The following is a 27,079-nucleotide window of genomic DNA, read 5'->3' as shown; positions in this document are numbered from 1 at the left end:
AGAGCACAGTTTGGGCCTTCATATTCGCTCACCACTCAGCCACACGCACCAGGAGCATCTGCCAGTCCTGCAAGCTCCACTCCAGTAGTGCCCTATAAAGTGTGTTTTTTTTTTCATCTTTTCTATTTTTACTGCACTTTTATATGTTTAGATGCACAAATACTTGTAACTATGTTACAAATGCCTACAGTATTCAATATAATAACATGCTCTACAGGTTTGTAGCCTAGGTCCTATCATTAAGGTTTGTGTAAATCTACTCTATGCTGTTCATATAACAACAAAATCACCTAACCATGCATTTCTCCAAACATATAACTGTCTTCAAGCAAGGGATGACTTTGTATATTGTGTAGGTATAAATTTCTTGAATTAATTTTTTAATATGATGTGACACAGAGTACTAAATTTGTTTGTCCAAGGAGGACAGATAATTACGCCATACCTATATAATAAATCAATCATTGTCAATTCAATCATTCTTCTCCAATAATTTGAGATGACACATTTATTAAATTGTAAAACACAGCATATCCTGCTTTCTTTTGTGCTCATCTATTCATGCTAGCATCATACTATTTTATGTTATTTTAATCTCACTTTTAGTAAATTACTTTTTTTTTTTAACCAGCATTCTTTGTTATATAAAAATCATTTGGATGAGCTTTGGACATTTCTTTATTCATCAATTCCACACATAGTTATTACGTACCAAACATGTGCCAGGAAATTATTATGCTGAGAATATGGGCATGAGCAAAAGATAAGGAACTTAACAGGTGAGACAGACAATCAAAACATAAACACCACCGTCACCACCATCATCACCATTAAAAACAACAAGAATATGACAAGCTACTTAGAAAACATGTTTTAGAGTTTGAGCAAAGTAAACCAAGGAGATGCGAGGCAGTGACCAGTGTAGGTCAGGTGATGAGTGAGGACAAGCCACTTGAAAACAAAAAAGTTTCCCACTGGAAATCTAGTTTGAATTCCTTTATGTGAAGATTATGATACAAAATCTTTGCACATTAGAGTCTAGGGCATCTTTTCACTCAGGCAGTGTTCATGTCCACATTCTTTGATAACATTAAGCAATTTCTTTTTCTATGTTGATCCCATTTCTTTTTAATAATTTAATACTGAATAGGCTTCATTTTGCTTAATATTGGTTAATTTCCTTTGTCACTGTCATCTGCTTTTAATCATAAGATTTTAAATGGCTTATATTGCTTTCGCTACAGTATGTTTCATGTGTAAAAACACCACAACAAAAAGAAAAAAGGACAACAAATAGAAATTTTAAAACACTTGGCTTTCTATCCCTAAATCAGAATGTACTCAGAGGGAATGACTGGAAACACTGTTCATTGATTTGTTCATTCATTCATTCATTTGAGCAACTGCTATGTGTCAGGTGGAGTTCTGAGGATACCAGAGGGAGCCAATCAATCACCTTGCCTGCAGGGAGCTGGCATTCCAGGAATGTGTGTGTACAAGGCTGGAGCACTCAGGAGGTAAGGATCACTGGAGCAAAGAACCCAGGGGAGGGGACACAAGGGGAGAGGCCTTTAAGACAGGCACTGGGCCTTTTTTTTAGGAATCACTAGCAATTCTTCTTTTGTTTGGAGAATACACTATCAGAAGTAAGGCTGGAAACGGGGAGACCAGAAAATAACTTATTCCATCTGTCTAGAAGCAGGACCATATGACTTAGGCTATGGTAACAAAAGAGACTGCAATGAGTTTGAAAGGAAAGCCAGTCAAATTTACTGATGAATTAGATAGGGGTGCTATGGAAAGGAAGAATGACTAGCAAAGAACTTCCTATCTGTCACTTCCAGATTTCAAAGATGTGGAATTTTATACAGAACTCAAATACACTCTGAGAATAAATTAAGTCTGATAATTTAAAGATATTTAAAGTAGAGTTTACATGAAGTTTTGGAGTTATTATTCAAGCAGAGATAATTAATGAAATATTTAATAGCCTTAAGGGTTAGGCCTTGACCCATCAGAGAAGAAACTAGACACTATAACTAAAATAGTGTGCACTAGCTGAAGATCAGACCTGGTTACATTACCTATCCTCCTGAAGTTCTGGGCAAAAGTGTTCACCAACAATTCTGTCTTCACTTGTTTCAAAAGCATATATAATTTCTGAATTTATCCTCTAATAGAGCATTATAAGATGCAATATAATGCAGTTAGTGTAGAATAGAAAATTAAAGGTGTATTCTAGAAGATTAAATGACAAGAGAAAGGGACAGAAATGGGAAAAATAGTTTTTTACCTAAAGTTTAAAAAAATCATTATCTAAAGTCGGGTATAAAAAAGCAAGAGATATTTTTAAATTAATTACATCAAGTGTCCTTATAAAACAAATTTGTTTCCCTTAGTAACTTTGTACTCCTCACAAAGCAATTTTAATAATTTGCTATGATTTCAGGATGAACAAAAATTTCATTACAGATAAAATTAATACAATCTTGCATTTACAAGTAAATTATTTTTCTTCGCAATTAATGCCTGCACATAAATATTAGTTCTAAGAATTGCCTCTATTTAGAGCTTGACGGAATATGCTAATAGAATTTCTTCCTCAGAAATACAATATGTCAATTTTAGCTATGCATAAAAGAGACAAAATTGATAGTGAAATATGCCATATAAGAGCCAAAAAAAAGGAAGATTGAAGCCTCATTCTCAGCTTTACCGTCCATCATTATTCACATAAAATATCAATTCTTTTAGTAAATATTGTCTGGGTACCTGCCTGTGTGCCAGTTGATGCACTGGGTAATGGGTACACAAAAAATGAGTAAGTCCTGACTATGGTTCAGTAGCACAGAAATATAAACTGATACAGGTTGCTACAATGTGGATAAGGACACAGTCCCTGGAGAGGCCAGAGCCAGAGCCACTAACTGCATCTATTTCTTTTTCATATGAAGAGAAGACACACAAGGACCTGTGCACTTGTACCCAACTTTCTTTAGATGGTAACTGTAGAAACCACACAATTTCAAATGGAGCCATTTCTAACAATATCTGAATAAGTATTACATATAGAACTAGATAAAAGATTACATTTTTAAAAACTACTTCCATCAGAAATAAAAGTCATGTTCCAGTTGAATGAAAGCAACATAATTAGTCATTAAGGTTTGGAAAAAAAAAGATGTTTAAGTTAGTGCTCCAAACCCATAACAGGTGTATTTCATAAAATAGTCAACAGCCTGTGAATAGCTTTATCAAATTATTCAAGCACTTGCATAGGAATGTTTTACACTATTCACCTTCAGTTAAGTTTACTCTTCCCACTTTAATGTCAAATTTCTCTTTCCAATTATGTTTAAACTAGGAGTTTAGAGTGTCGTTATTTAAAGTGTTGGCCAACTCATAGCATAACTGAGGAGTGCAATTAATTTAAACCTGCAGGCTGATTTTCACCTTCTCCTCTTATTGCAGGGACATTGCAGAGGATGATCTCCACGCAGCGGGAGACCAGGGAGAAGAGCCTGCAGAGAAGAAATCACTTGCTATGCCACATGAGGTGGGAGGGGACAGAAGGCTGAAAAGGTTTTCTCTCAAACCCAGTGCCTATACCTTCAAATTGTAGACATTCCAGAGAAAACAACTGGAGAACAATGCTACTTATTGTAACGTCTCCCAACTTAAAAGAGCCGGGTCTTATGCACCTTATATATGAAAACAAACTAACTTACCTGAAGATAAAACCTAAACTGATTTTATTAATTTATTTATGGGTATGCACTGTGTATACTCCAGGAGATTAATTTTAAATTTTATTCTCCTCATTCTCTTTTCACTAACATTTTTGTATCTTATAAGATTCTGCTGTGTTTTTAATTCTAATAATGGGAGAACATGTGAGTAAAAAAATATTTGACCCCCCTCCCTAAAAAAAAAACAATAAAAAAGCCTGCAGTAAAGCAAAGGAGCTGAAAGGCTGAACCAGGATTCCTATCTAACACATTTCTTTAGTAGGAAAAGATGGCAATAGAAAGGACACCATAAAGGGTTCAAGCTTTAGTATACATTTTGCAAATGTACGAGATATCATAAAATATACTAATATTGTGGAATAAGCATTTAGTTTCTAAGTCAGTATAAAAATGAGTATTTCCAAAATGCCATATATACCGTTAGATGTTCTTTATAGTTCACTCCTTTAAATCACTTTATTCAACTATTAGCAATTTAAATTTAGGATTATTTTGTGTTATAATAAATACATTTACTCTAGTTGAGCTGGTAAGAAAGTATAACTGCTAGATGAGCCTAGCCATTCTAAAGTGTTCCCCTCCCCAGCCCTGCCCCTTTCATCTGGCAGAAGTGTTAAACCCAAGGCCTCTCTTGGGATTACTCTGGTGGAAGAAAAAGGATCCAGTCCTTTATAAGGGTGAACAATTAACACAGTCATGAATCACTTCAGTAACATTTCAAACAATCGCCCTAATTATTTGTTTATGTAACAGATAATATCCTCAAATCTTTTTGGAAGAATTTGAAGGTGCAAGTATTCATTCATTTTATCACGATTTCACAAATATTGATTGCATGGCTACTGTCTGCAAGGCACTGTGAATACAATACTGCAGAAAGCATGCAAAGGCATAAATAGACTACAGTAAATAATGCAAACCAATACTAATGGGCCCTCAGTGGAAGAAAATCATATTCATAAATATTCATGAAAATTTGTATGCATATTTTACTTTCTCATATTAACCAAGCTGGTAGTGGATAGTTCAGCTAATAATTTGATTAAGATATAAAGAGCTGGGTCTATAATCCCTGGAACATAAGCAAAATTTGTGTAAAGCAAAAGAGAGTTTCCTTGGAACAGGAAGGTCAGCCTTATTCCAAACTGAGGATTTTAGATATCTTAACTTCAAAAGAGTACAGTGTTTGCAACACCCATTTTAGAAGCACATATAACTACAATTTATCCACTTTATATGACTGTAATTCACAGCTTTAAAACAGTTGATATCTCCAAAATATATAATGGCTGAGATTTAACACATTATTAGCAAGAAACTTTGGTGTGACACATTGATGCTGAACACAACTGCACTGTCTTGTCACTGTCACCAAGTGGATAAACTTTAAAATGCTCAGCATCCATCTTCTCTCCTAAAAATGAGAGACAGCATCCTAATCTTCCTTGGCTACAGCAAATCGTCTTTCAATTCCCAGTGGTGTGCTTTTTAAAATGAGTCATCTTTGAGCAACTTCTAGAAGCAAAAGTTCCATGCTCATCAAACATTCTTAATGTGACAGCATACGTACAAACATGAGTTTGTAAGTACACGTTCCTGGATGAAGTGTTCAACCAGTCAACATCTTGCTCAACCTAAAAGTCATAGAACATTTCTTTCCATAAGGTCTTTTTCTCTAGAGAATAAAGTGCAATCACCTAGGCATTTGTTAATGTCTAAAATGCACTATTCACAAATAACAATGACCATACCTACTAGAAAAGAAAGTATAAAAACATTCTCCAGAGGAGGAATGAAAGCAACCAGAAGTGGGGTGGAATCTGTACATTCTAGAAGAGCTGTAGGAGAGACAGGACCTGAGCAATCAAGTGGTCTAACCACATCATGGTACACACACACAAGCCAAGAGGCCAGAAAGGCTGAGCTGCCTGAAGCCATGATGCAGGCTGGTGGAAGAAGTTGAACCTGCCATTACCAAAGAGTTGGGATACCCAAGTCTCCCAATTTGATATTTAACAAACATTTCCTATGTCCTATGTGGTTTGCAAATATTAACTCATTTTCATACTCATAGAAATGCTATGGGGTAGAAAAAACTGAGGTACAGAGACATCGGGCAAAATTGGCTGTGTTACACAGCTCATAAGGGGCAGAGCTAAGATTTGAACCTAGGCTGACTGGATCTCTCTAGCCTGTGCTCTCAGTCACTGTACCATGATACCTCTTTGGGTCTCAGTTGGAAGAGATTTGAAGTTTTATCCTGAAGTGCACAAAGCTAGTAGCAGTGCTACTAGATTGAAGCTCCTTTAGAAGCAGTAAAAACATCTGTGCAAACTAAAGATTCTGGACATTCCCCACCCCTAATTCCCTCTCATGTCTAGAACAAACCTGTCTTATGTTCATTGGAAATGTGAGGCATGTGTTTTCTAAGTTCTAGTGACTATGAATATATTACAGTACCTCAGTTTGTCCAGATCACAGATCAAAATCAGATTAGTTCCTATGGCACAGAGTTACTGTGAATGTGTACTGAGAAAATGCACCTCAACATCTGATAACAAATGCTGAAGATCTGTCAGCCATTACTACTGTCACCATAACCCTTACAAATAACAATGTGTTTGAAAAACTGGTTACCTTTATACAGTTAGGTATAGATACATCTGAGAGACAAATGATAGATAGAAATCAGTAATATTCCATGGAAGGTAAATACTTAATCTATCCCTTTTGAAGGAATTATTCCTTTTGAAGAAACAGTTAAATGAATGACAACCCCAAACATGTTGATACTCCTCTACCCTGATATGTAACTCTGTGAGTGTAATGCACTTGTAGGAAGCAAGGGTTGGCATTCTGAGACATTCTGAGAGAGTAACAGCTGTCCTTTTTTCTCACAGTAGAGAGTATTAACTGAAGATATAAAGCTGGTTCCAGAGGCACACGCACGTGTGTCCTTTCTTAATGATATCCATTGCAAACATCATTGTCTCTAAGCTACAAAGGTGCCCTCCAACTGCACTACATCAAGGACAGGTGGTAAGTGAAGAAAATTTCATCAGTTCTTACAACTACACTAGTCATTTGTAGTCAGTTTATTGCTCTGACTTGAATATTTGGGGAGTAAAATATAACTTACATCTTAAATAATGGAAACCCACTTTTTTATTTCATCTATATATTAGCATAATAATTATTATTCCATAGTCATGAATCTGTCTTGAAGGAGTCCTATAATAATAGTCTAATGGGGTTTTTAAACAATAGTAAAAAAGATGAATTTGATTCACTTCTCTTAGCCAGGAGTTGCTGACAAGCCTATAAATCAGAAGACCTGGTAGGAGAGATTAGAAAATTATCATTCAGCAAATGCTGCATTTTTTTCTGGCATTTTCTAGACCTTCTGCTTGTCTCTATCATTAGACACACCCTCTAGTGAAAATGGGAAATTCTTCAAGCAGATACAGAGAAAGCAGGTACAGATAGTGCCCGATTTGCAATGAAAGGGATTTCTACAATTCATATGGATGTCATCTGCCTATTGCAGAAGAACTTTTGCATTTTTGAGATATTTTAATAAGACTTCTGGCTGCTTTGTATTTGTTTTTATTTTACATAATTGGCCACACTCATGACATTTCACTAAAATCCCTGGTCAGCCAAGGACATACGCGGAAACATCCCTGTATCTGTGGCATTGCTGCTCACTGGTGTGACCTGTTTCCCTCTGAACCAGTATGTGCTTATCCAGAAACACAGTTGGCAATGACCAATCAAGAGGAGTTTGCACTTGAGATGAAACCTTTTTCCTGCTCTAAAACAGGTCTGTGACATTTTGAAGCCAGGAATATCCTTTAGGAAACATAGAACATCAATTTCCTCCCCTGCTCAAAACCCTCCAGTGATTCTTCTCACACTTTAAATAAAATTCCAATTCCTCTCCTTGACTTTTCAAGGACCTGTCCCTCTAGACTGTGCCTTGCTGCTTTCACTGTGGTCACACTTCTCCAGCCACACTTGGAACTTGCAATTTGTCTGTTACAGTTCCCCCTCTGGCATGTGAGCTTGGTAGGGAGCCGGTTCCCTGCTTTGTTCACGAATGTATCTTTACACCCAGCAAGTGCTTAGTAACCTGATGTAAGGCCTGGTCACTGCTGGTTAAACAGACGCTCAACTTCAGCATCTGCTTTCCAACTTGCAGCCCCCAGAGACCTCCCAGTATGACTGCCACCATCAGAAAGTAAAGGCAGTCTACCCTTCCTGTCAGGTTTACAGGAGTAACCGCCTCTGCTCTCTAAAGTGCATGCAGCTCACAAATTGATCAATTAACTGACTTTTCACTATGTGACTGAGTGGCATTTATCTGTGAGAGGAGGAATAGCAAAGTTGACTTAGGTGATGGCTGAGGGGCAGAGTGAGTTCTGAATGTCCTAAATCTAGTGTCAATGAGTCTCACAGATATTTGAGCAAAAAAAAAAAAAAAAAAAAAAAAAAAAAAAACTGAGATAAGAACAAGATATCTGCATGATAATTATTAAACTAATTCCATTTTTTGCAATTATCACATAGTTATTTTCTTGTATAAGACCTAGCCCACTATCATTATAGTTGCTATTCCTAAAAAGAAAGAAGAAAAAATTTCTGAAGTAAAATGTAAAAAAGCAAGTGGGGGGGGAAAAAAAACACCAGGCAGAGAACATATATTTTTTATTTTTCTTTATTTAGAGAACCTAGGAGTGTTCTGCTACTGAGCTACATCCCCAACCCTTTCTATACTTTAATTTGAGACAGGGTGTTCCTGAGTTGCCCAGGCCGTCCTTGAGGACTGAGGAGATTTGGGAAAATTCTGCCTAGACCTGAGACAGACAGAGATGATGCCCAGCCCTACAGTGCTTGAGTGAGAACACATCCTGATCAGCTCTTTTTTTCATATCTCTCTCTCTCTCTTCTCTCTCTCTCTCTCTCTCTCTCTCTCTCTCTCTCTCTCTTAACTTTGAGATAGGGTCTTGCTGAGTTGCTGAGGGCCTCTACATTTTGGAGCTGGCCTTGAATTTGTGATCCTCCTGTCTCAGCTTCCCCAGTTTCTAGGATTACAAGCATGCACCATCCATCATGCTGGGCAGGACACATATCTAAACATAATTTTGTAGTTATATGCTCCTAATAATTTAGAAACACTTTTATACCCATTATGCTAACTGGCTCAAATCTTGAAAATAGGTAGAGTATAAATAATAAGTAATGAATGAAGGAAATATGAAAATGGATTATTTTAATTAAGTTCCACAGGAGACTTTGAGCTGGATAGAGCCAACTCAATCCTTCTGGAGGGAAATGAAAGGTACTTCTCTGCACACTACAGGTGTCCCCTTCTCTGCAGCTGTGGTCCATACAGGGCAAAAAGGTCACATAAAGATGCCCTCCCCTCTGGCCTTCCTTCATGGAGTATCCCACCCCAAAAACAATTTCCGATGCTTCCACAGCTTTTTCTCTTCTGAAAGACCCTAGAAAAGCCTACAGTGTGAATAGATGCTGAGAGTTCCAAGCTCCTAGGGTGCAGGAAGGATAAGAGTGGCATTTCCTGACATGGGTGCGGAGGCTGCGTAGTGGGACTAAACTTTCTCAGAGAGCACTTTGGATTTGATAGTTTGTTGGAAGCACAGATCTAGGTCTGAATGGCTTAAGAATCATTAATTTGCCCACACTTAACTGGGGAAGGGTGGGTTAACGTATCTACGTGAAGACATGGATCTTTTAGAAATACCACAAGGTAGAGCTGAAAAGAGCCTGACAATTCTCTCTCATGGCTCCAGGTCTGCATGCATGAAAGCTCTCTTAAAGAGAGGTGGAGCGTCAGTAAGTATAGCAGGCTTAGGACTGAAAGACCCAGGTTTAGGTTTTGGCTCTGCTATATGCTGGAGGGGTGAAGCCTTGGGCAAGCCACACAAGCTCCCTGAGCCTAAGTCTCCCAGGTTCTTTGTTGGTAAAATGGGATGATGATCCTAGAATAATAACATTATAATAACTCAGAGATATTCTGAATGTCAAATGAGATAATATATTAAAAAGTCTTGTGAGTAATGAGATACAGCATAAAATAAAAGATGTTATCACCATGGTATTCTACTGCTGAAATCATTGACTCCCTCTGGAATTAAAAGCCTGAATCTATTTGGTTTGAGGTCTTCACCTGTGAATAGGCAGAACTTAAAAAAGTGTTTTAGTCAGCTTTTTCACTGCTATGACTGAAAGGCCTGACAAGAGCAATTAAAGGAGGAAAAGTTTATTCTGGTGCTCACAGTTTCAGAGGTTTCAGTCCTCAGGTGGCCAATTTCATCACTCTGGGTCAAGGTGAGGCAGAACATCATGGAGAAAGGGTATGGAATAGAAGAGCAGCTAAGGACATGGCACCAGGAAGCAGAGAGAGAGAGAGCTTTGCTCACCACGGAAAAAATATAAACCTCAAAGGCACACCCATTGACCTACCCACCGACAGTTCCCACCCAATTAACCCCTATTAGGGGATTAATACATACATTAGGTTACAACTCTCATAACCCAAACACTCCACCTCTAAACTTTCTTACATTGTCTCACACATGAGCTTTTGAAGGACACTTCATATCTAAACCATATCAAAAAGTTTTACACTTAATTACAAAGTGATTACAACTAAGTCCATATATAAATGTTGCCTTCAAGGTCACCATATGTGCAGGCTTAGTTGTGGGCATCCTGTGTTTAACAAACTGCTATTCCTCCCTCTTCCCCCAATGGTTAAGTTCTTCTGTGTGCACCTTACTTCCTTCGCTGTAAGACATTCAAACATCCTCTTGCACTGGATAACTAACTTTCCCTTGGAAATAATACATTCACTTTGGAAATGCCCTGTTCCCATGATTGATTTTGGAAAATTGAACTATTTCATTATAAATTCCATTATTTTTAGTTGTTTCTGGTCTGCAAGCATTTTTTCCTCTCTGAACTTTACAGTGTCTTCTTTTTTTATCTCCTGAATAATAACTTGTCATTAAATTACTGCTGAATACCCTTTTTGTTGAAAATATTTAAAAGGTGACTAAAGTACCATACATGGAGTCTACATGTTATGTTGATACAAAGCCACCTTATCCAAGGTGTTGTTGGAGGTTCTGTGCACATATTTTACCAAACACAGAGATCAAATCCTCTCTACTTTTCTGAATTTTAAAAAACAGACCAGTTGTTAGTGGACTGGCCTTTAGAAGGTGGCCAATAAGAAATTGTAGTCCACATATCAAGGAGAAGAATACTCTGAGATGTGTATGAACTGGGATGCAAGGAGACCTGGGATCTACTTCAACCTCTGACAATAATTTTAGGGGAGTTGCTTCACCTCTATAGATCTCAGATTCCTAACTTGACAAGAGCCAAACTAGAGGGTCCCTGTGGCTTCATCCTGCTCAAACATTCATTTTGTTTAAGTAGTCCAAGGAGCCCAAGCAAACATCACTACTCCTCTCTCAAGCAACTTCAGGGTTCTTGCTGACAGGGGAAGTTCCCAAGCCCTCACAGAATTCTCCATCAGTCATGCTGATTCCACCAAACTGGAGAACAAGTGTGTATGTGTGTTCTGCTCTAATCTGGGGTTACCACCATTCTGAAAAGTCAAACAATCCCTCAAATGTGTATGTAAGGAGTTTTTTTTTTTAATGTATTATAACAAAAACTGCCAAGCATCACTTATTACTCAAAAGTCATTTCACCTCCATCCATATATGTATGTGTATATTATATATGTAATGTACATATGCAGTATTGCACATGTATATACATGCACACACATACATACACATATAGACATGCATATCCATAATGCAGTGTGGCTGGTGGTTGCTGAATTGCTACAGGAATAAACTTAGGTAAATGAACTTTGAGTTAAACTAAATGTAAATAAAGAAGAGGATGAATACAGTCTAAATATAAAAAATAAACTGTTCTTTTACTACTTGAACAATTATTTTTCAAACAACTCTTCATTTTACTGTGTTTTCTAAGAGGAAACATGCTCACTGCTGAGCTACAGTGGGAGAGCTGGGAATGCATTCATTTCAGTCATGGTGCATTCACTTTCTCTCCTAGACTCCAGTCACAGCCTCCTGACTCTCCTGCTTCTCCATGGCCTCCAGTTCTCAGAGCAACAGCCAGGGTAACCTCACTGCTGCCCCTTGTTCACCATCTTCCAGAGCTTTCTAATACTCAGAAGCACTCAGAAGGGCTCAGAGCAGCCTTCAGGGCTTCTGTGACCTGCTCCCAGTCCCTGCTCTCTGTGGCTTCATTTGCAACTGTCTCCTTCCCACTCCAGGGCATCCGTACTTGCTGTTCTCTATCTGCAAAGTCTTTCCCTTAAACATCTTCATGACTCTCTCCCTCAGGTCTTTCAGTCAAATATCACTTTTCCAGAGAGGCCTTCCTTGATTACCTTATTTAAAATTGCAAGTCAGCCCTTCCCTGGGACTTCCCTGTATGTTTCTTGCTCTGATTTTCCATAGTACTCGCCATCACTGAATAGAGCATAAATAAATTTCACTACCATGTTTCTCTCCTGATAGGGATCTTTTGTGTTTTGTTCAATGCAATATTCCCAGCACCCAAACATACAAGTGATATTCAATAAGTATTGTTGAATCAATAAATGATTTTATGGAAATGAATCATAAAGATTAGTTAAAAAATAACAATTGAACTCCTTTGCAAATACTATGGGCTCTTTATCTTGAGGCAAAATTTATTTGGTTAAATAAGTTAAGGAAGATATGAATGAGAGTGAGGACGGCAAGCTTAAAAATTAGAAAAGATCATTTTGTTTAATCTCTGAAAAGCAAAAAAACTTTTCATAGATAAAGGAAGAATTTCTCTAGGAACTTCTGGAAATTGATAAGAAAATGACACAAAACTTGCAATTGTTAATTGGGCAAAAGATAAAATAAAATGCCAGGAAAGGAAATGCAAGTGATCCTCAGGCATGTGACAAGAGGCCAAGCCCATCACTACAGCTAAAATGAGGTTGGGACACTTTTGGTCATTTAATTGCATTTGACTACGCTCTGTTAGAGGGCAGAGAAGATGCTGTGGAGAAGCAGCATTCCCATGTATTTTGCTGGTAACAGAGGCAAGGGGTGTCGCTCCTTTGCACAATAGTTTGGCAGAAGTGTTTAAAGTTGTAAGTTTATGCCTGTTGGCTTTTTAACCCTATTCCTCATAACTCACCTTCCAGATACACCTGCATACACACAATGTATATGTATATGTGAACGTCCACAGATTTTAACTGCATTAAAATTTCTAATAGTAGAACAATAGCAATACCCAAATGACTGTAATTAGAAAACAGGTTAAATCTGCACAACAGAGAAGAAAACCACACCAGCCTTCTCTATGCAGTGACATGAGAAGACCTACAAGAAGCATTAACATGGGAAAATATGTATGTGTATGTATGTATATATATAAAATATACATATATATTATATATATACACATACATATATAATACATATACATATATATATATACCTATATATTCATAATTTCTTATATTTACATAAAGGAAAGAAAAATAGGAAATGAATATTCTGGGGGCTGGAGGTGGTCTGGCAGATGGAGAGCAGAGAAGGAAAAGGCTTTGCTTTATGTTCCTTTTCACATTGTTCGACTTCTCAAGCTGCTTAAATTTATTATCTATTATAAAATAAAGTATGTCTTCATGGCTTGGATTTTGTATTCCTCTCAGACTTTCTAAGGCTCTCTTGGGGTAGAATGAGGAGGTGGGGCGGGGCGGCACAGGCAGGTCTTAGCACTGATACTCTTCTTCAGGAAAGTGTATTTTTTTCCCCCTGGAGTATGGAGTCTGTGAGGTCAAGACCAGGTCTCTCCTGATGGTTTGTCTAGCGCTTCATGGAGGTCATTGTAGATCTGCTGCTTTTGCCTATTTGTAAGCTGGTTTCCACCTGACTCCTGTCAAATCAACTCAGGAAGCACTTAGCACTCTGTGTCAAGCTGTGCTTGGAATGTGGCATGAGCTCAGCGGCACCCATGCCTTATGCCATTCAAGTGTGTGCCCTTCTGGACTGCTGCCTGGTGTGTGTTTTGTGTCTGGTGAGTGCTTACGTATAACTCTAAACATGTGTATTCCAATTTATATATATTGACCAAAGGAGTCACATACATAATGTCTGTTTAAACATTCAGTATAATTCAGAGCAACAATTATTTTTTGATGCCAAATATGTACTATGAATAGTCCCTGGTCTCATAAGGTTCACAATCTGTTAGCTTAATTTACACTACATCACGCAGAACTTTCCAGAATATATTTAATAAATGCTCGTGTATGCTATTGATGGAGATTAACTTCTACTCACACCATAACAGACAAATTACTCCAGCTTTTTCATCTAGAAACTTGGCAGGCCAAATGACTATCTTGTTTTTTTTTTTTTCTTTCTGCATTTAACTTTATTCATTTAAAATGTTTTTAAGTTTTATTTTTACTGTTTTTTGCAGTGCTGGGAATTGCACTCAGGACTGGACAAGCGCTCTACCACTGAGCTATAGTCCAGCCCCTCAAATTCTTCTATTTTATTTCCCTAGGACAAAATTTTAAATCCTAATGAGAAGCAAACCTTCTCTAAGAGCCTGCAACTGGAACATTTATGAAAAGCTATGTTCTTCACTTAGAACCCACTAGGAACAAGCAGATCTGTTTGAGGATGCTTCTTGCTTGGTTACAAAAAATAAGAAATTAAAAAAAATCCATATTAAATTGTTAAGTTTTTAGAGTATTTCAGAACATAGAAGTCATTTAAGAGTTTCAGAATAAGTACAAAGAGTCTTTGGGGCTGCTGAAGAAGATAAAAGAATTCTCAGCACACTGTATACTTTCAGAAGAAAAAATATTAAGAATAAAAATAGTTTCCCATCTCAGTCGTTCTTTAGAATTGATAATTTATTCCTGATAGTCCCCAAAAGAGGGGAAGAGAAGAAGAAGAATATACTTGGCTCTCCTAACAGAAATTATTCATAACTCTTTTCTGTAATAGGATAATGGACTATTAGATCTTCCATAAAATCTCTTTCAGTAATTTTATGGTAGGTCTGCATTTCATAAACCATGTTTTGTATTTGAGAAAAGAAACAACAACAAAAAGAAGAGAATCATTTTATAATAATTCATTTTACCAGATTTTATTAAATTTCAAGTTCCAAATCTTTCATCCCTCAAGAATTAAGCAGACTGAGATTTTCCTGTAATTATTAAAACTGAAAGTTTCATGACTGCCACCTACTGGTGATGGAAAAAGTGACAACTTATTTTTAAAGTTCTGCTCTTTCAGATTTCTAAATTTAGGGATTTACATATTTTGCATTGAAATGTACCAAATTCTATAGAGTGGGGCACCCAGAACATTTTATATATTTAAATAAAATTAATTGACCATATATTACTAGTTTTGTAAAAATAAATCAAATTGTGATGTTTCCTTTTTACAATTTAATACTTTTCCCAGCATTATTAAAAGAAGTGAAGCAACTGAGTTGTAGAGCTCCAATTTGAATTTTGTTTTTATAGACAAGGATGCTGGTTGAATCGATAATGAAATGACCACAAGACCATGCGGTCAACCCAGAGTTCACATGGTGAAAGTCTCTCATATTTGTCCCTATTTGTACAAATACTTGTGAAATCAAAAGGAAACTTCATTAGTGCTTAAAATTCATGAAGCAAAAAGTAACCAGACATTTTCAAGGCAATACATTACTTGAGAGTGAACATTTATACATTCACCCTTCGCAATAGGAAGTATTTAGTATTTGTAATTAATGAAACATACCTGGCTTAAAATGTGGTAAAGAATGGACTCCAGGCCATGTGTCCTCATTTGGTGTTCCAAGAACCTAGTGGAGAGCAGGAAATTGTGAAAACAGACTTATTATTTCCAAAGCACTCAAAATTCTCAAGTGTAGTAAAACAGTACACTGCATATTATGAAACTGGATTTTTTTTTCCATTATCATGTGCCAGGGATTTTATTTCTGTAAAAACAAATCCAGCTAAAGAGCCACCCAAGATGACTCTCTGTGTTCTGACAAATGCAGCTGAACATGACAAGACAAGTAAATCTGTTATATTTTATCAACCCAAACATAATAAGTGCGCCAAGGAATGAAACCATAAGATGTCATCTTCATGGGCCTGAATAAAGTACATCTGTATCCCTCGTGATTCTTTCATGAGCTTTTTGCCTTCAGTCCAGTATCATGTCTCATCATTTATCAGTTTTGAGAACTTTGTCATTTCTCCCATTCATTTTTGTCTGAATATCATAACATTTCAAAGATGCAAGAGTGACAGCTTAGCGTGCTCAAATTCTCTCATTACAGTTAAAAAGTTAAACTATATGATTTAAGGTTTCCTCTTGCCAACATATTATTCTTCATACACTTTCTCCTTTTACAACTTCCACTTTCTTTCCCCATCTACATTCCTATCACCGCAATGTTAGACCTGGCAAAAGGAATCCAAGAGCAATTCCAGCTCACCATAACTAGGCACACTCAATCTGAATCTTCAGTGCCACTTTCCCTTGGGCTCATTCTCCAAGATCACGGTGAACCGTTGATTGAGAACAGTGAATTTTAAGGGTTAGGAGCACAGATGCTGAAGACAGACACCTTGAGTTCAAATCCTTGCTCCCCTATTATCTAACCATGTAAACTGAGGCAAGAAAGAATCTCACTGAGCTTCAATTTCCTCATATGCAAACTGGGTAGGGTGCAGGGGGTGATAACAGCACCTGACTCATCTGTGTGGCGAATACCATCAGGTACACAGTGGGCACTTTGTAAGTATTAGATATTATTCAAAGTATCTGTAGAAAAGGGTCAGGTCAGGGAAGCAGTGGCTTTGTGGGAGAATGCAGAATGCCCACTTCCCACTTTCCCCACAGTGACTCTCCACTTAAGAGAGTCAATGCTGGATTCTGTCATTCAAGCTCTGATGGGAAAACATTGGAAAGGGCAAGAGATAAATAAAGCTGGAGAATGGCAAGAGAGGAGGAGGAAGGGGAAATATTATAGGAGGAAATAAGGTATATTCTCTTTACTTCTGAGGATTAGCAGTCATTATTAGGCAATCAGTAAACTTTGGCACACACAGGGAGCAGAAGTCAAGGGCACCTACGTATTTATGTTCTTCACTGACACACTGAATTGCACACACGATAATACAATTATTTTTTGAAATAAAAAATTGGTTAATTTTGTAAACACTAATTAATGCTAACATTAATCAGGAGATTTACACAAACAAAGTCTCATAATTGATGGACAGGGTGGGGAGGGGCAAGGCAGGGGGAAGGAAGAGTTTGTAAGACAGGAAAAGAGACAAAGGCACTGTCTGCCCGACATAAACAATTGTGATAAAGTGTTTCTGTAAAAGGCATTTTCCCTTTCTTTTCAATAACCCCAACCACCCTTTCAAGAGAAGGAGACAATCAAGCTTGCAGACAGGGCTTGCAGCTTATCTGGGGGGTTTCTCTTTGTTCTCACACTGAGTATTGTATAAAGGACAAAGGGGTTCATCACACTAAACTTTACTAAAGGGAGGAAATTTTCAACTAAAATTGTAACTCAAATGCAGCCAATCCATCACATGAAATAGACCTTCTGAAATTTAATAAACAATGAAAAGTCCAGCCAGCACATGAATGCTGCTCTCTTGTTCCTAATGAACTATGATTGTTACCTGGCTGGCCCTGTTTCTACAGTACTTGTGGTAGCAAAACTATTCACTAGATGTCATCCTCATCCACATCTAGTGTTCTGTCAAAGTAGCTATCAGATAGTATGGTTGTCCATAAAAATTACCAGGAGACAGAAATACACAGACCTTTTATTTTTTTTTTTTTCAGTTACAGATTGGGCTATTGAGATTCCGGACCCAATTGCTTCTCCTGCCAATAATCCTGGAGCATTTACACAGGAAATGCAAAGTGGGCAGAAGGTTGGCAAAGGAAAAGAAGAAGAATTAAAAATTAATTTTGCTTTCTGTAAAAGCCTTTTTGGAAAGGGCAGTTTGGATTAAATGAATGCTTAGCAATGATGGTTTACCAAAGCACTAGGGAAAGTGGGTATGTATTGTCTCAGGTACAAGATTTTAATTTGTATTAACTGATTAATAAATTCCACTATGGGGAAGGAAAAAGAGTATTATCTAAAAGTTTTGTGAATAAAACAGTAATAAAGAAAATTGCATCTGTGCCATCAATATTTAAAATGTGGTTATGACATCTGTAAACAAGTGCGCTTATGACATATGATGTCCCTGGAAGTCTTCAAAGGATGTGCTGAGAAGTCTTCTACATATCCATTCAAGGCATCCATTATGCCTTAAGTCTGGGCATAATGATTGTGCACCTTCCTGTCCCTCACAGAAGACATGAGGATGGGACTTGGGGCCCTTTTTGAGGCGATCCTGGCCCAGTGTAGCAGATGACCAGGAGCAGTGATGTGATGAGCTGCCTCTGACAGAACAAGAGCTCTCTTGGAGGTGTGTGACAGTGAAGCGAGAGCCCAGAGAAGGCTGTGTTGTTTGAGTCTCTTTGGGAACAGGGAGAAAGCCTGTGTGGCAGAGGACAGTTTAGTAAGAGAGTGAGAACTGAGTAACCAAGTACAGAAGGGGCAGCAGTGAGAGCAGATTATTCTGGTTAGAACTGACATAATTTCAGTTTCCCCAATTATCAGGCTGCCCATGCCCCAGGCCTTCTCCCAGTGACGATTCCTCTTCCCAAATGCCCTGCCTCTGACTTGGCCAGCTGAACTCCTACTTGACAGAACTTCTGTATTCTCTGGTCCGTGTCATGACTCACTTTTTTTGTGATCCCAGAGTGCTTTGTGCAGACTTCCATTTATAGGACCTAATCTTTGTAATTGTTAGACTACTTGTCGCTATTACCGACCTCAGAGAAGAGACCATGATATTCATATTTGGATACTGAGTACCCCACCATGTGCCTCACACTAGAATACACACTTAGTAAATGTTGGGTGGCTGAGTGAATGAATGAATGAATGAATGAGTGGTATATTTGGGTAAGAGCCTGAAAGTCAGTGTGACTGGACTGCAGGCTGGGATATCATTTTAGGTCAAATATTGAGCTCAAAGAGGCTGCATTTGATCTATGTTTCAGCTTTTATCAAATAGCAAGTCATTGAAGACTGTCAACTTCATCTAGAGAGTTGATAGGAGCATCTCAAAGCAGAGCCCAAGTCCCATGAGCACACAATACCTTTTAGCCAAATGAAGAGGTAAACCAATAAAGGAATAAGGGGGTACATAAGTCTTTTTCAAAAGATGAGACACAGAGAAGATACCAGAGGGTGACAGATAAAATAAAGATACATATTTTTTAAACTTCTGTTCAAGTTATATCTATGTGTGTGCATGTGCAGAGTGAGTCATAGTGTAAAGTATATCTAGCAATTAAAAAGCCAATTCTAATTCAAACAAGAAATTATTAGCTGAAATTAAGAATGCAGGCAATAGAGCAGATTCAGGGGTAGAGGCCTGTTTAATGTGAGAAATGCCTGCAGGTCTAAAGAGAGGATGTAAAGGGCATCAGGAAATACAGATATGGACCTTGGGAAGCAATTTCAGAAAGAGAGAAATATTTGGAACTCTTCAGTGTATATGTTTATAAAAAGCCAATGTGGAATACCAGCCACAAAATGGTATAACTTTCCTGTTAACACGTACACATCTTCCAGAAGAATATTAAGAAAAACTGGATGAATACACCTTATTGGTGGAAGACTACATTCCTGACTCTGATAATGTGACTTAATGACCTCAGACTTGCTCTTATGAACTAATGAAGTGGTGCAGAAAGTGCTGGCTTTTCACCTCGGGGTTCTGGGTTTTATGAGCTTGACCACAGCAGCACTGATGATTTAAATTATTGCCTTTACTGAGAACTGTAAGGGAATGGAGAACAACAGAAGAACAGATCATTTTAAAACTTAAACTGTGAAAGTCCAAACATGGAATACCTCTAAAATGATGACTGCTTTATAGCTGTATGGCTTTAGGTTCTAGAAGATTATTCTGAATCCTTAGTCCCACAGAGATTTGTGCAGTGGCTCAGCAGAACTTGCTGGGATGTTACCCACCCTACCCTGGAAGAGACAGCGTAAAGCTCCTGGAGGAGCCAGAGAGAAAGTTGACTTTCTTAACTCTGCCTGACGGTGAGCTCCCCACCCAGAATAATGGCCAGTGGAGAGCAGAAGAGCCACCTGGAGCTTGTGCCACCCAAAACAGCATGAGCAATGTGCTATGGATTAGGGCAGGTGGAAGGTGAGGTGGAAACGTTTGTGGATGGTGGTGAGAAGAACCCTTTAAGAGGAGGACGTTGGTAGAAAAGGCAGAGGGCGGAAGGATGAAGTATGTTCAGAGGAAGGGGAAAGAGGCAGGAAGTCAAAGGTGGCCTAGGACAGGAGGAGATGCCCCAAGACAGCCACGTTGAGCACAGAAGTCCTTGGAAACGCCGATGGCATGTTTGAATCAAGTACTCATCTTCCATCTCTCTAGATAACTTGATCAGCCACAGGGTATCTCTGCAAGAGCAAGTAGCAGTAGTGGTCTTAGGAAGGGGCAATGGGTGATGGAATCTGGGATGGAAGGGCCCTCACTGTTCACTGGATATCCATCCCGTGTGCATTGTAAATCTTGTAGCTATTCACATTACCTCTTCATAGATTGATTACATTTTCCTATCCATGTGATAAACAGAGACATACTGAGTGCCAAAGAGATGCCCAGCCTTTTCCTAGGGACAGAAGACAAGAGTTATAAAAAGTAAGCACCACCTTACAGCTACTGAGTCTGGAGAGAGTCAAGGACAGAAACAAAGGTCAGACACACGTGTGCTTGAGAGGGACATGAGGAGGCGGCACAGCTCAGGGACAGCCCAGAGAAGGCAGCCTTGAAACTGAGCCATCCAGATGACTAGGGGTTTGTCCAACAGAGGAGCAGGAGAGGACTCCAGGCAGAAGAGGGGATGCATGAGGGGACTGGGGCCCAGGGGAGTCCAGCCAGGCCATTCAGTTCTGGCCTGGGCACCCCCTTCTGGAAACTCATGGTTGTGGCTCATTTTTTTTTTCTCTCTCATCATTTGCTTTTTACTACCAGATGTATACTGAAAAGGTCTAAGTATCCTCCTCCTCCTCCTCCTCCTCCTCTTCCTCCTCCTCCTCCTCCTCCTCTTTCTTCTTTTTGAACCTGGACTTTCTCTCTCAAGATCCAGATCTCTCTTTCCAGGGTGTGCCAGCTGGGGTGAAGTGGTGGCCCTAGGAGGGGGCAGCTCCGGGTCCACAGACATGGATAATGAACAAAGAAGAGGGGCAGGAGTGACAAGGTCAGATTTGTGCTTCACTGAACTCCCGGAGGCTGGCATGGAGGAGGCACACCAGGAGCTGAGATCATGGAGGGGCTACAATGGGATGTGGCAGGTGCTCTCACCTGGGGGTTGTGAGGTGCACAGGAGAAGGTACAGCTAAAGCAGTGATGCTGGCTCCCTCTGTGCCAGATGCCTCCTCTTTTAAAAAAAAATATTTATTTTTTAGTTGTAGATGGACACAATATCTTTATTTTACTTTATGTGGTGCTGAGGATCGAACCCAGCGCCTCATGCATGCTAGGTGAGCACTCTACCTGTGAGCCACAACCCCAGCCCAAGGTGCCTCCTCTTTACAAAGCATTTTATACAAGGCTTTTTTACTCCCCAGAAATGGAACTCAGAGAGCATAAAAGGTACCTACATGCAACTATAAAAAAAAAAAATCAATGTGATATTATAGCCATCACATGAAGAGGACCTAAAAGAAGCTCCTGAAAAAAAACAAACAATAACAACAACAACAACAAAATACCATGTGCACTGAAATAGGAAAAAGCTCAGATGGGATGGCACTGGAGGGCAAAGTGAAATAGTGGCATACCTGTATCTGTATGTCAGATTGCCTTATTTCAGGCCACAACTACAAAAGACAACAAATTCATCTGTGTTGCATTGGAGACTCAACTTCATAGTAGCATTTCTGTTTAGTGACAGAATTTTCTGAAGTTACTTATTAGCTGGTATCTATATAATTAAGTGTATATTAATAATTAATATCTTAAAACTGAGCAATTAGAAGCACAATGTTTTGTGCTTCTAAGTACAACTATGTTTATATGTACTGTGCTTATTTTCTTACATGTTACTGTATTTACATGAAAAAAACAAAGAATGAGGTGATTCTAGGCTTGGGTGATGACAGCAAGAGTTTGACCAAGAGGAGCCTCTGGAGGGCCACTTAGTTCTTCATTGGGCAGGACAGATCCACGCAGCACTCAAAGGCTAGCATCATGGCTATTGCCACGAAAAGTCAGTGGACCTTCAATCTGTATGAAAACCAAGAATAATCTCAATTTCCTAAATGGCTCCATATTCTGTTATCATTAATCATTATTTGTTTAAAAATACCTTTGGCTGGGTTCCAGCCCAGAACCAGTAAATCTGCTCTTTGTACAAAAGATCCACAGCTGATTCTAACTCATCCTTAGAACCCCTGGCCCAAAGCAGCTTTCCCTCGAGTGGAACATGGTACTCCTACACTGGAAATTATTTCAGGATATGAACAGAACATTACATGATATTTACTCTCATAATGAGAAAGTTGTTCCCTTTCTGATTCTCTTTCAATTCTTTTGAGAACATCAAGAAAAAAAAAAAATCTCAGTGTGGTGCTTGTTCACATCCCTCCAAAGGAAAGGAGGCCTCAGGCCCAGAATTCTGGGTGGATGAGAAGATCAAATTTAATAAACTTACTGATTTTTCATTGATTTTATTTTTACTTTACTTTCAATTTATGCCAGTTCATAAAGGTTTTCTACTTTCTGCAGTGATATGAACAAATAAATAGCATTACTTGAAATGAGTTGATTGAAAGAAAAATATTAAGCCATGAAAAGTATGATGCTGCAGCCAAACACTCCAATGTGGAGTGAGAAAGCCAGTCCAGGGAGCCACAGGGTGAGAGGAAGAGGGAGGAGGCTGGAGTATGGAGAACCACCAAGTGGACCCCAGAAGGGTTCTGGCTGGCTTCTACTCTTCTGGCCTGATTTGTTTTAATGCCAAGAAGGAACAGGACCTGTTGGATTCACCCTCAGCATTCATGGTGCAGTACAGCGGACATCCCATAACTACCTCAGAGCCAGTCAGGCCGGCAGACCAGAGCAAAGGACCACGAAGAATGGGATTCCCAGAAGGTTCTTGAATAACTTCTTCAGGTTTGTTATTTTTAGAGATGCCTCCACCCTCCAACCACACTCTGTGATTTCCATTACCACTCTTCTGATTTTAACTTCCTTCTGGGGTCTTGAATCCCTCCACCCTCTTCCCTCCTCTGCTGTGACCATGCTACCATCATTTCCTGAGCCCAGTGCTCTCCCAACAGTCTGCTTGCCTCCATTCTGGTCCTCTTCCAAGTAACGTATACATATTCCTGAGTTGTCTTTGCAAAATCAAACTTGATCAAGTGCCACTCCATGAATCAAATCCTTCAAAGGTTCAGTGGCTTCTCCTCACTCTGGGAGAAATCTTATCTTGTACGTCTGTCTGCCCCTCAAGGCGCTGCCCGGTTGGGCCTGTTGACCTGTCTTCCCCAGCTGACATGAGTGCCTCTCCCTTTGCTCCTCATGCTCTGCCCACACTGGTCCTTCAGTGTCTTCTGTCTATCATGCTCTCCCTCCACCCAGAGCCTTTACACATGCGGTTCTGAAGCCCGAACATCTGTGACCCCTCCATCTAATCAGCTGTTAATTAATTTTTCAGCTCTGAGTTGAAACATCCCTTTTTCCAGCCAAGCCCCTAGTATGCCCCTGCATAGTAGAACAGAATCCCCACAGTATAGGTTCTTCCTGGTAGTAACTGTCACAGTTGAAATTTTACCCATTTGTTTTCCATTGGGATTTTTCAGTGGGATTTTTTTGGTCTTATTTTTATTTGTTTTCTTTATATTCCCTTTTCCAAAGTATGTGGCAGAAAATAGGCACTTAATATTTGTTGAATGGAACTGAAGGATTCTCATAAACGACAAACAGGTAAATGCAGGAATCAGTTGCCTTAAACTACCTTTTTTAAAAGTAGAGCCTAGGTCTCTTTAACTTAATCATCAGTGCTTTCTCTCCTACTGCACTCTATTTTCCTGGGAAAGAACAGGGATGTGAATTCAACATTTTCAAGGATCCAGGAAGGCAGGTGACTAAGGGAAAGGGCTGGTTGTAGGGCCAGAGGACTGCAGCTGGGAGGGCAGGGTGCAGGCCTGTCCTCCCAGAGCAGCAACCGCTCAGCTCCTGCCTGTGGCTGTCACGTGGAATGCAGGCCCAGCATCACCCTGGCTTTCATTTTGCTCAGGAAACTGGATGAGACTTGGATTTCCTGTGAAATTACCCTAATCCAGTGACCTAATTCAAGTTTCTATGAGAAAATTACCTAATCCAAATTTGAAACAAAATTCACAGGAAATGGGTCAGAAAAAATATGTTCATGTTCTGAATTCAGAGAAGAGCAGCCAGAGGGCACCATCTGCTTCAGGGTATGTTGATTTTAGCCACAGACTGACAAAATAAGTTCGTGTTCATTGACATCACTTCCTGTCCCTGAGAAGCTTTTGGTAGGGTTTCTGGGGATTAAACCCAGTGTGCCTAGGACCAGTGACATGCTTCTAACCAATAGAATATAAGAAAGATGAGGAAATGTCATTTGTGTGATTATATTGTGCTATTATATTTAGCCTACTCCCAGACTTCCCCCATTACTGACTTTTTGGAAGCATACAGCTATGTTGGGAAGACCTCAGGCAACAGACAGCAAGAACCTGAGTCCCTCAGTCCAAAGGCCTGCAAGAAGCTCAATATTTCTAACAACCACTCGAGCATAGAGGTGGATCCTTTTCCAGTTGACCTCACATAAGATTGCAGCTGATTCCTTGATTGCAATGTTGGTTGTATGAGCACAAAGCAGAGAAACTAGTTAGGCCATGCCCGGAGTCCTGATCCACAGAAATTGCAAGATGATAAATGTGCATGAGCTTGCTCAATTTCTGGTAATATTGTTACAAAGCAATAAACAATGAATACAGATTTAATCATTAGGCCATACTATTTACTAGTCAGAGCACAGGTGGATTCTTGTGCCAGTACCAGGTGCTGCACATGAAAAGAGATGAGTTAATAAGTCAGTGCTCTATGGAAGATACCCAGAAAGACCAGAGGGTTCTGGGCCATGAAGCTGACTGGTAATGTTCATTCTTGTTGAGAAAGAAATGCTTTAGAACAACACTTCAAATAGATGAATTACTGCACTGTCAACTGGAGACTGACTTAATGCTGTGCTGAGTGACAGGAAAACAAGGACCCATGGGTAAGATACTAGTATACAAGAAAGAAAGGTGTTCTAATGACAAGGGCTGTTTGAAATGGAATGAGTGTGCTTATGAGACTCTGCTTAAGCAGAGTCATGGGTTGGGCTGCACCACAGTTTGCATTGTGATGAGGATTAAATTCTACCTCCAGAAACATAGTGATCACATGCACTGATACAATAATTCTGATTATAATTCTTTTTTAAAAATTTTTATTGTTGGTTGTTCAAAACATTACATAGTTCTTGATATATCATATTTCACACTTTGATTCAAGTGAGTTATGAACTCCCATTTTTACCCCATATACAGATTGCAGAATCACATCGGTTACACATCCACTGATTTACATATTGCCATACTAGTGTCTGTTGTATTCTGCTGCCTTTCCTATCCTCTACTATCCCCCTCCCCTCCCCTCTTCTCTCTCTACCCCATCTACTGTAATTCATTTCTCCCCCTTGTTTTTTTTTTCCCCTTTCTGATTATAATTCTGATGTAATACTACAATATATAATTTGGGTGATATGATGAGGTCATGAATATAGGTTTACTTTTGTTTTTATTTGATTTAAATTACAAATGATGGCACAGGCATGGAGAAGTGAGTTGACTAGGAAATTAGATGAATTAGATGAGGGAAGGTAGAGGAAGTACACATGAAAGCTTTCCTTCCCCATTTTCTATCTAGGGGGAATATTTTTACAGGTACTAAGGGAAAGAATTAGAGTTTTCTGACTATTAATTTTTTACAATGGCTTGAATGTTTTATGTAGACTTAGAAAAACTGCTTTAAAATGCTACAATTCTGAGGATTCTGGGTTGTTTTGCAGAGAGCCCCAGAACCCACAGTGACATGGTACAGCAGCGAGCACTACCTGAGAACTGCCAGCAGAGGGAGCTCCTGGACTGAGAAAGTGAAAGTGATTGGGGCTTCAGAAAGGGGCTTGAATATTGGCTCCTCAGCTGAAGGTACTGGATGGAAGGAGATGCTGTTTCCAAAATATTATGCAGTGTTTTTAACACAGTCAAGGTTTAGAGGAAGAAACCAAAATAAGTAAAGGACAGATTTTATTATCTTGTTGAATGTAAGTTCAATTTACCAGCCAGACAGCAAAGGTCTGACTTAGTGGTATTGGCCAGATATGGGAACTATCTAGGGATCATAAAAAAGTACTCATTAAAAAGAAAAAGGAAAAAAGAGACCCACCCCAAAGATTCTGCTCTAACTAGCCTAAGAAGCAGCCTAAATATGTGGAATTTTCTAAGCCACCCCAATGATTCTAATATCACTCTGTGTTAGACAACTGGCTGGCTCAGTGGTGATCTATCAGAGGCTGTTGTTTAAGTGGCTTTGGGATTTATTATTATTATTATTATTATTATTATTATTAATTTGTTTGTTTATTCATTCATTCATTCATTCATTCATTCATTCATTCATTCCAGTTTCTGGCCTGGATCCAGAGAGCAACAAAAGATTCTTAGGTGATGAATAAACAAAAGAAGCAGGTGATTGTTAGGGAAATTAGAAAAAGTAACTTTAAAATAATCCAGTGGGGCATGGTGATGCACACCTGCAATCCTAGCAGCTCAGGAGGATGAGGCAGGATAACAAGTTCAAAGCCAGCCTCAGCAACTTAAGGAGACCCTGTCTCAAAATAAAATAAATATATATATATATATATATATATATATATATATATATATATATATATATATATATATAAAGGGCTGGGAATATAGCTCAGTGGCTAAGCACCCTTGGTTCAATCCCTGGTACCAAAAAAAAAAAAAAAAAAAGAAAAAAAAAGGTGCAGAAAATG

At 38.9% G+C, this 27,079-nt stretch overlaps 1 protein-coding gene across 1 annotated transcript in view; it reads right to left on the bottom strand.

The window, feature by feature from the left end:
* The window catches only part of Cdk14 (cyclin dependent kinase 14), a 554,426-nt gene that overhangs the window by 123,696 nt on the left and 403,651 nt on the right, over window positions 1-27,079 (bottom strand). The window contains exon 11 of the mRNA XM_077796699.1: window positions 15,623-15,686. Coding sequence (XP_077652825.1) covers window positions 15,623-15,686 — 64 coding nt within the window. The remainder of the gene's footprint in view (window positions 1-15,622; window positions 15,687-27,079) is intronic.

The sequence above is a fragment of the Urocitellus parryii genome, chromosome 3, assembly GCF_045843805.1.
Source record: "Urocitellus parryii isolate mUroPar1 chromosome 3, mUroPar1.hap1, whole genome shotgun sequence".
Classification (NCBI taxonomy): Eukaryota; Metazoa; Chordata; class Mammalia; order Rodentia; family Sciuridae; genus Urocitellus; species Urocitellus parryii.
This window is presented reverse-complemented; position numbering and strand designations above follow the sequence as displayed.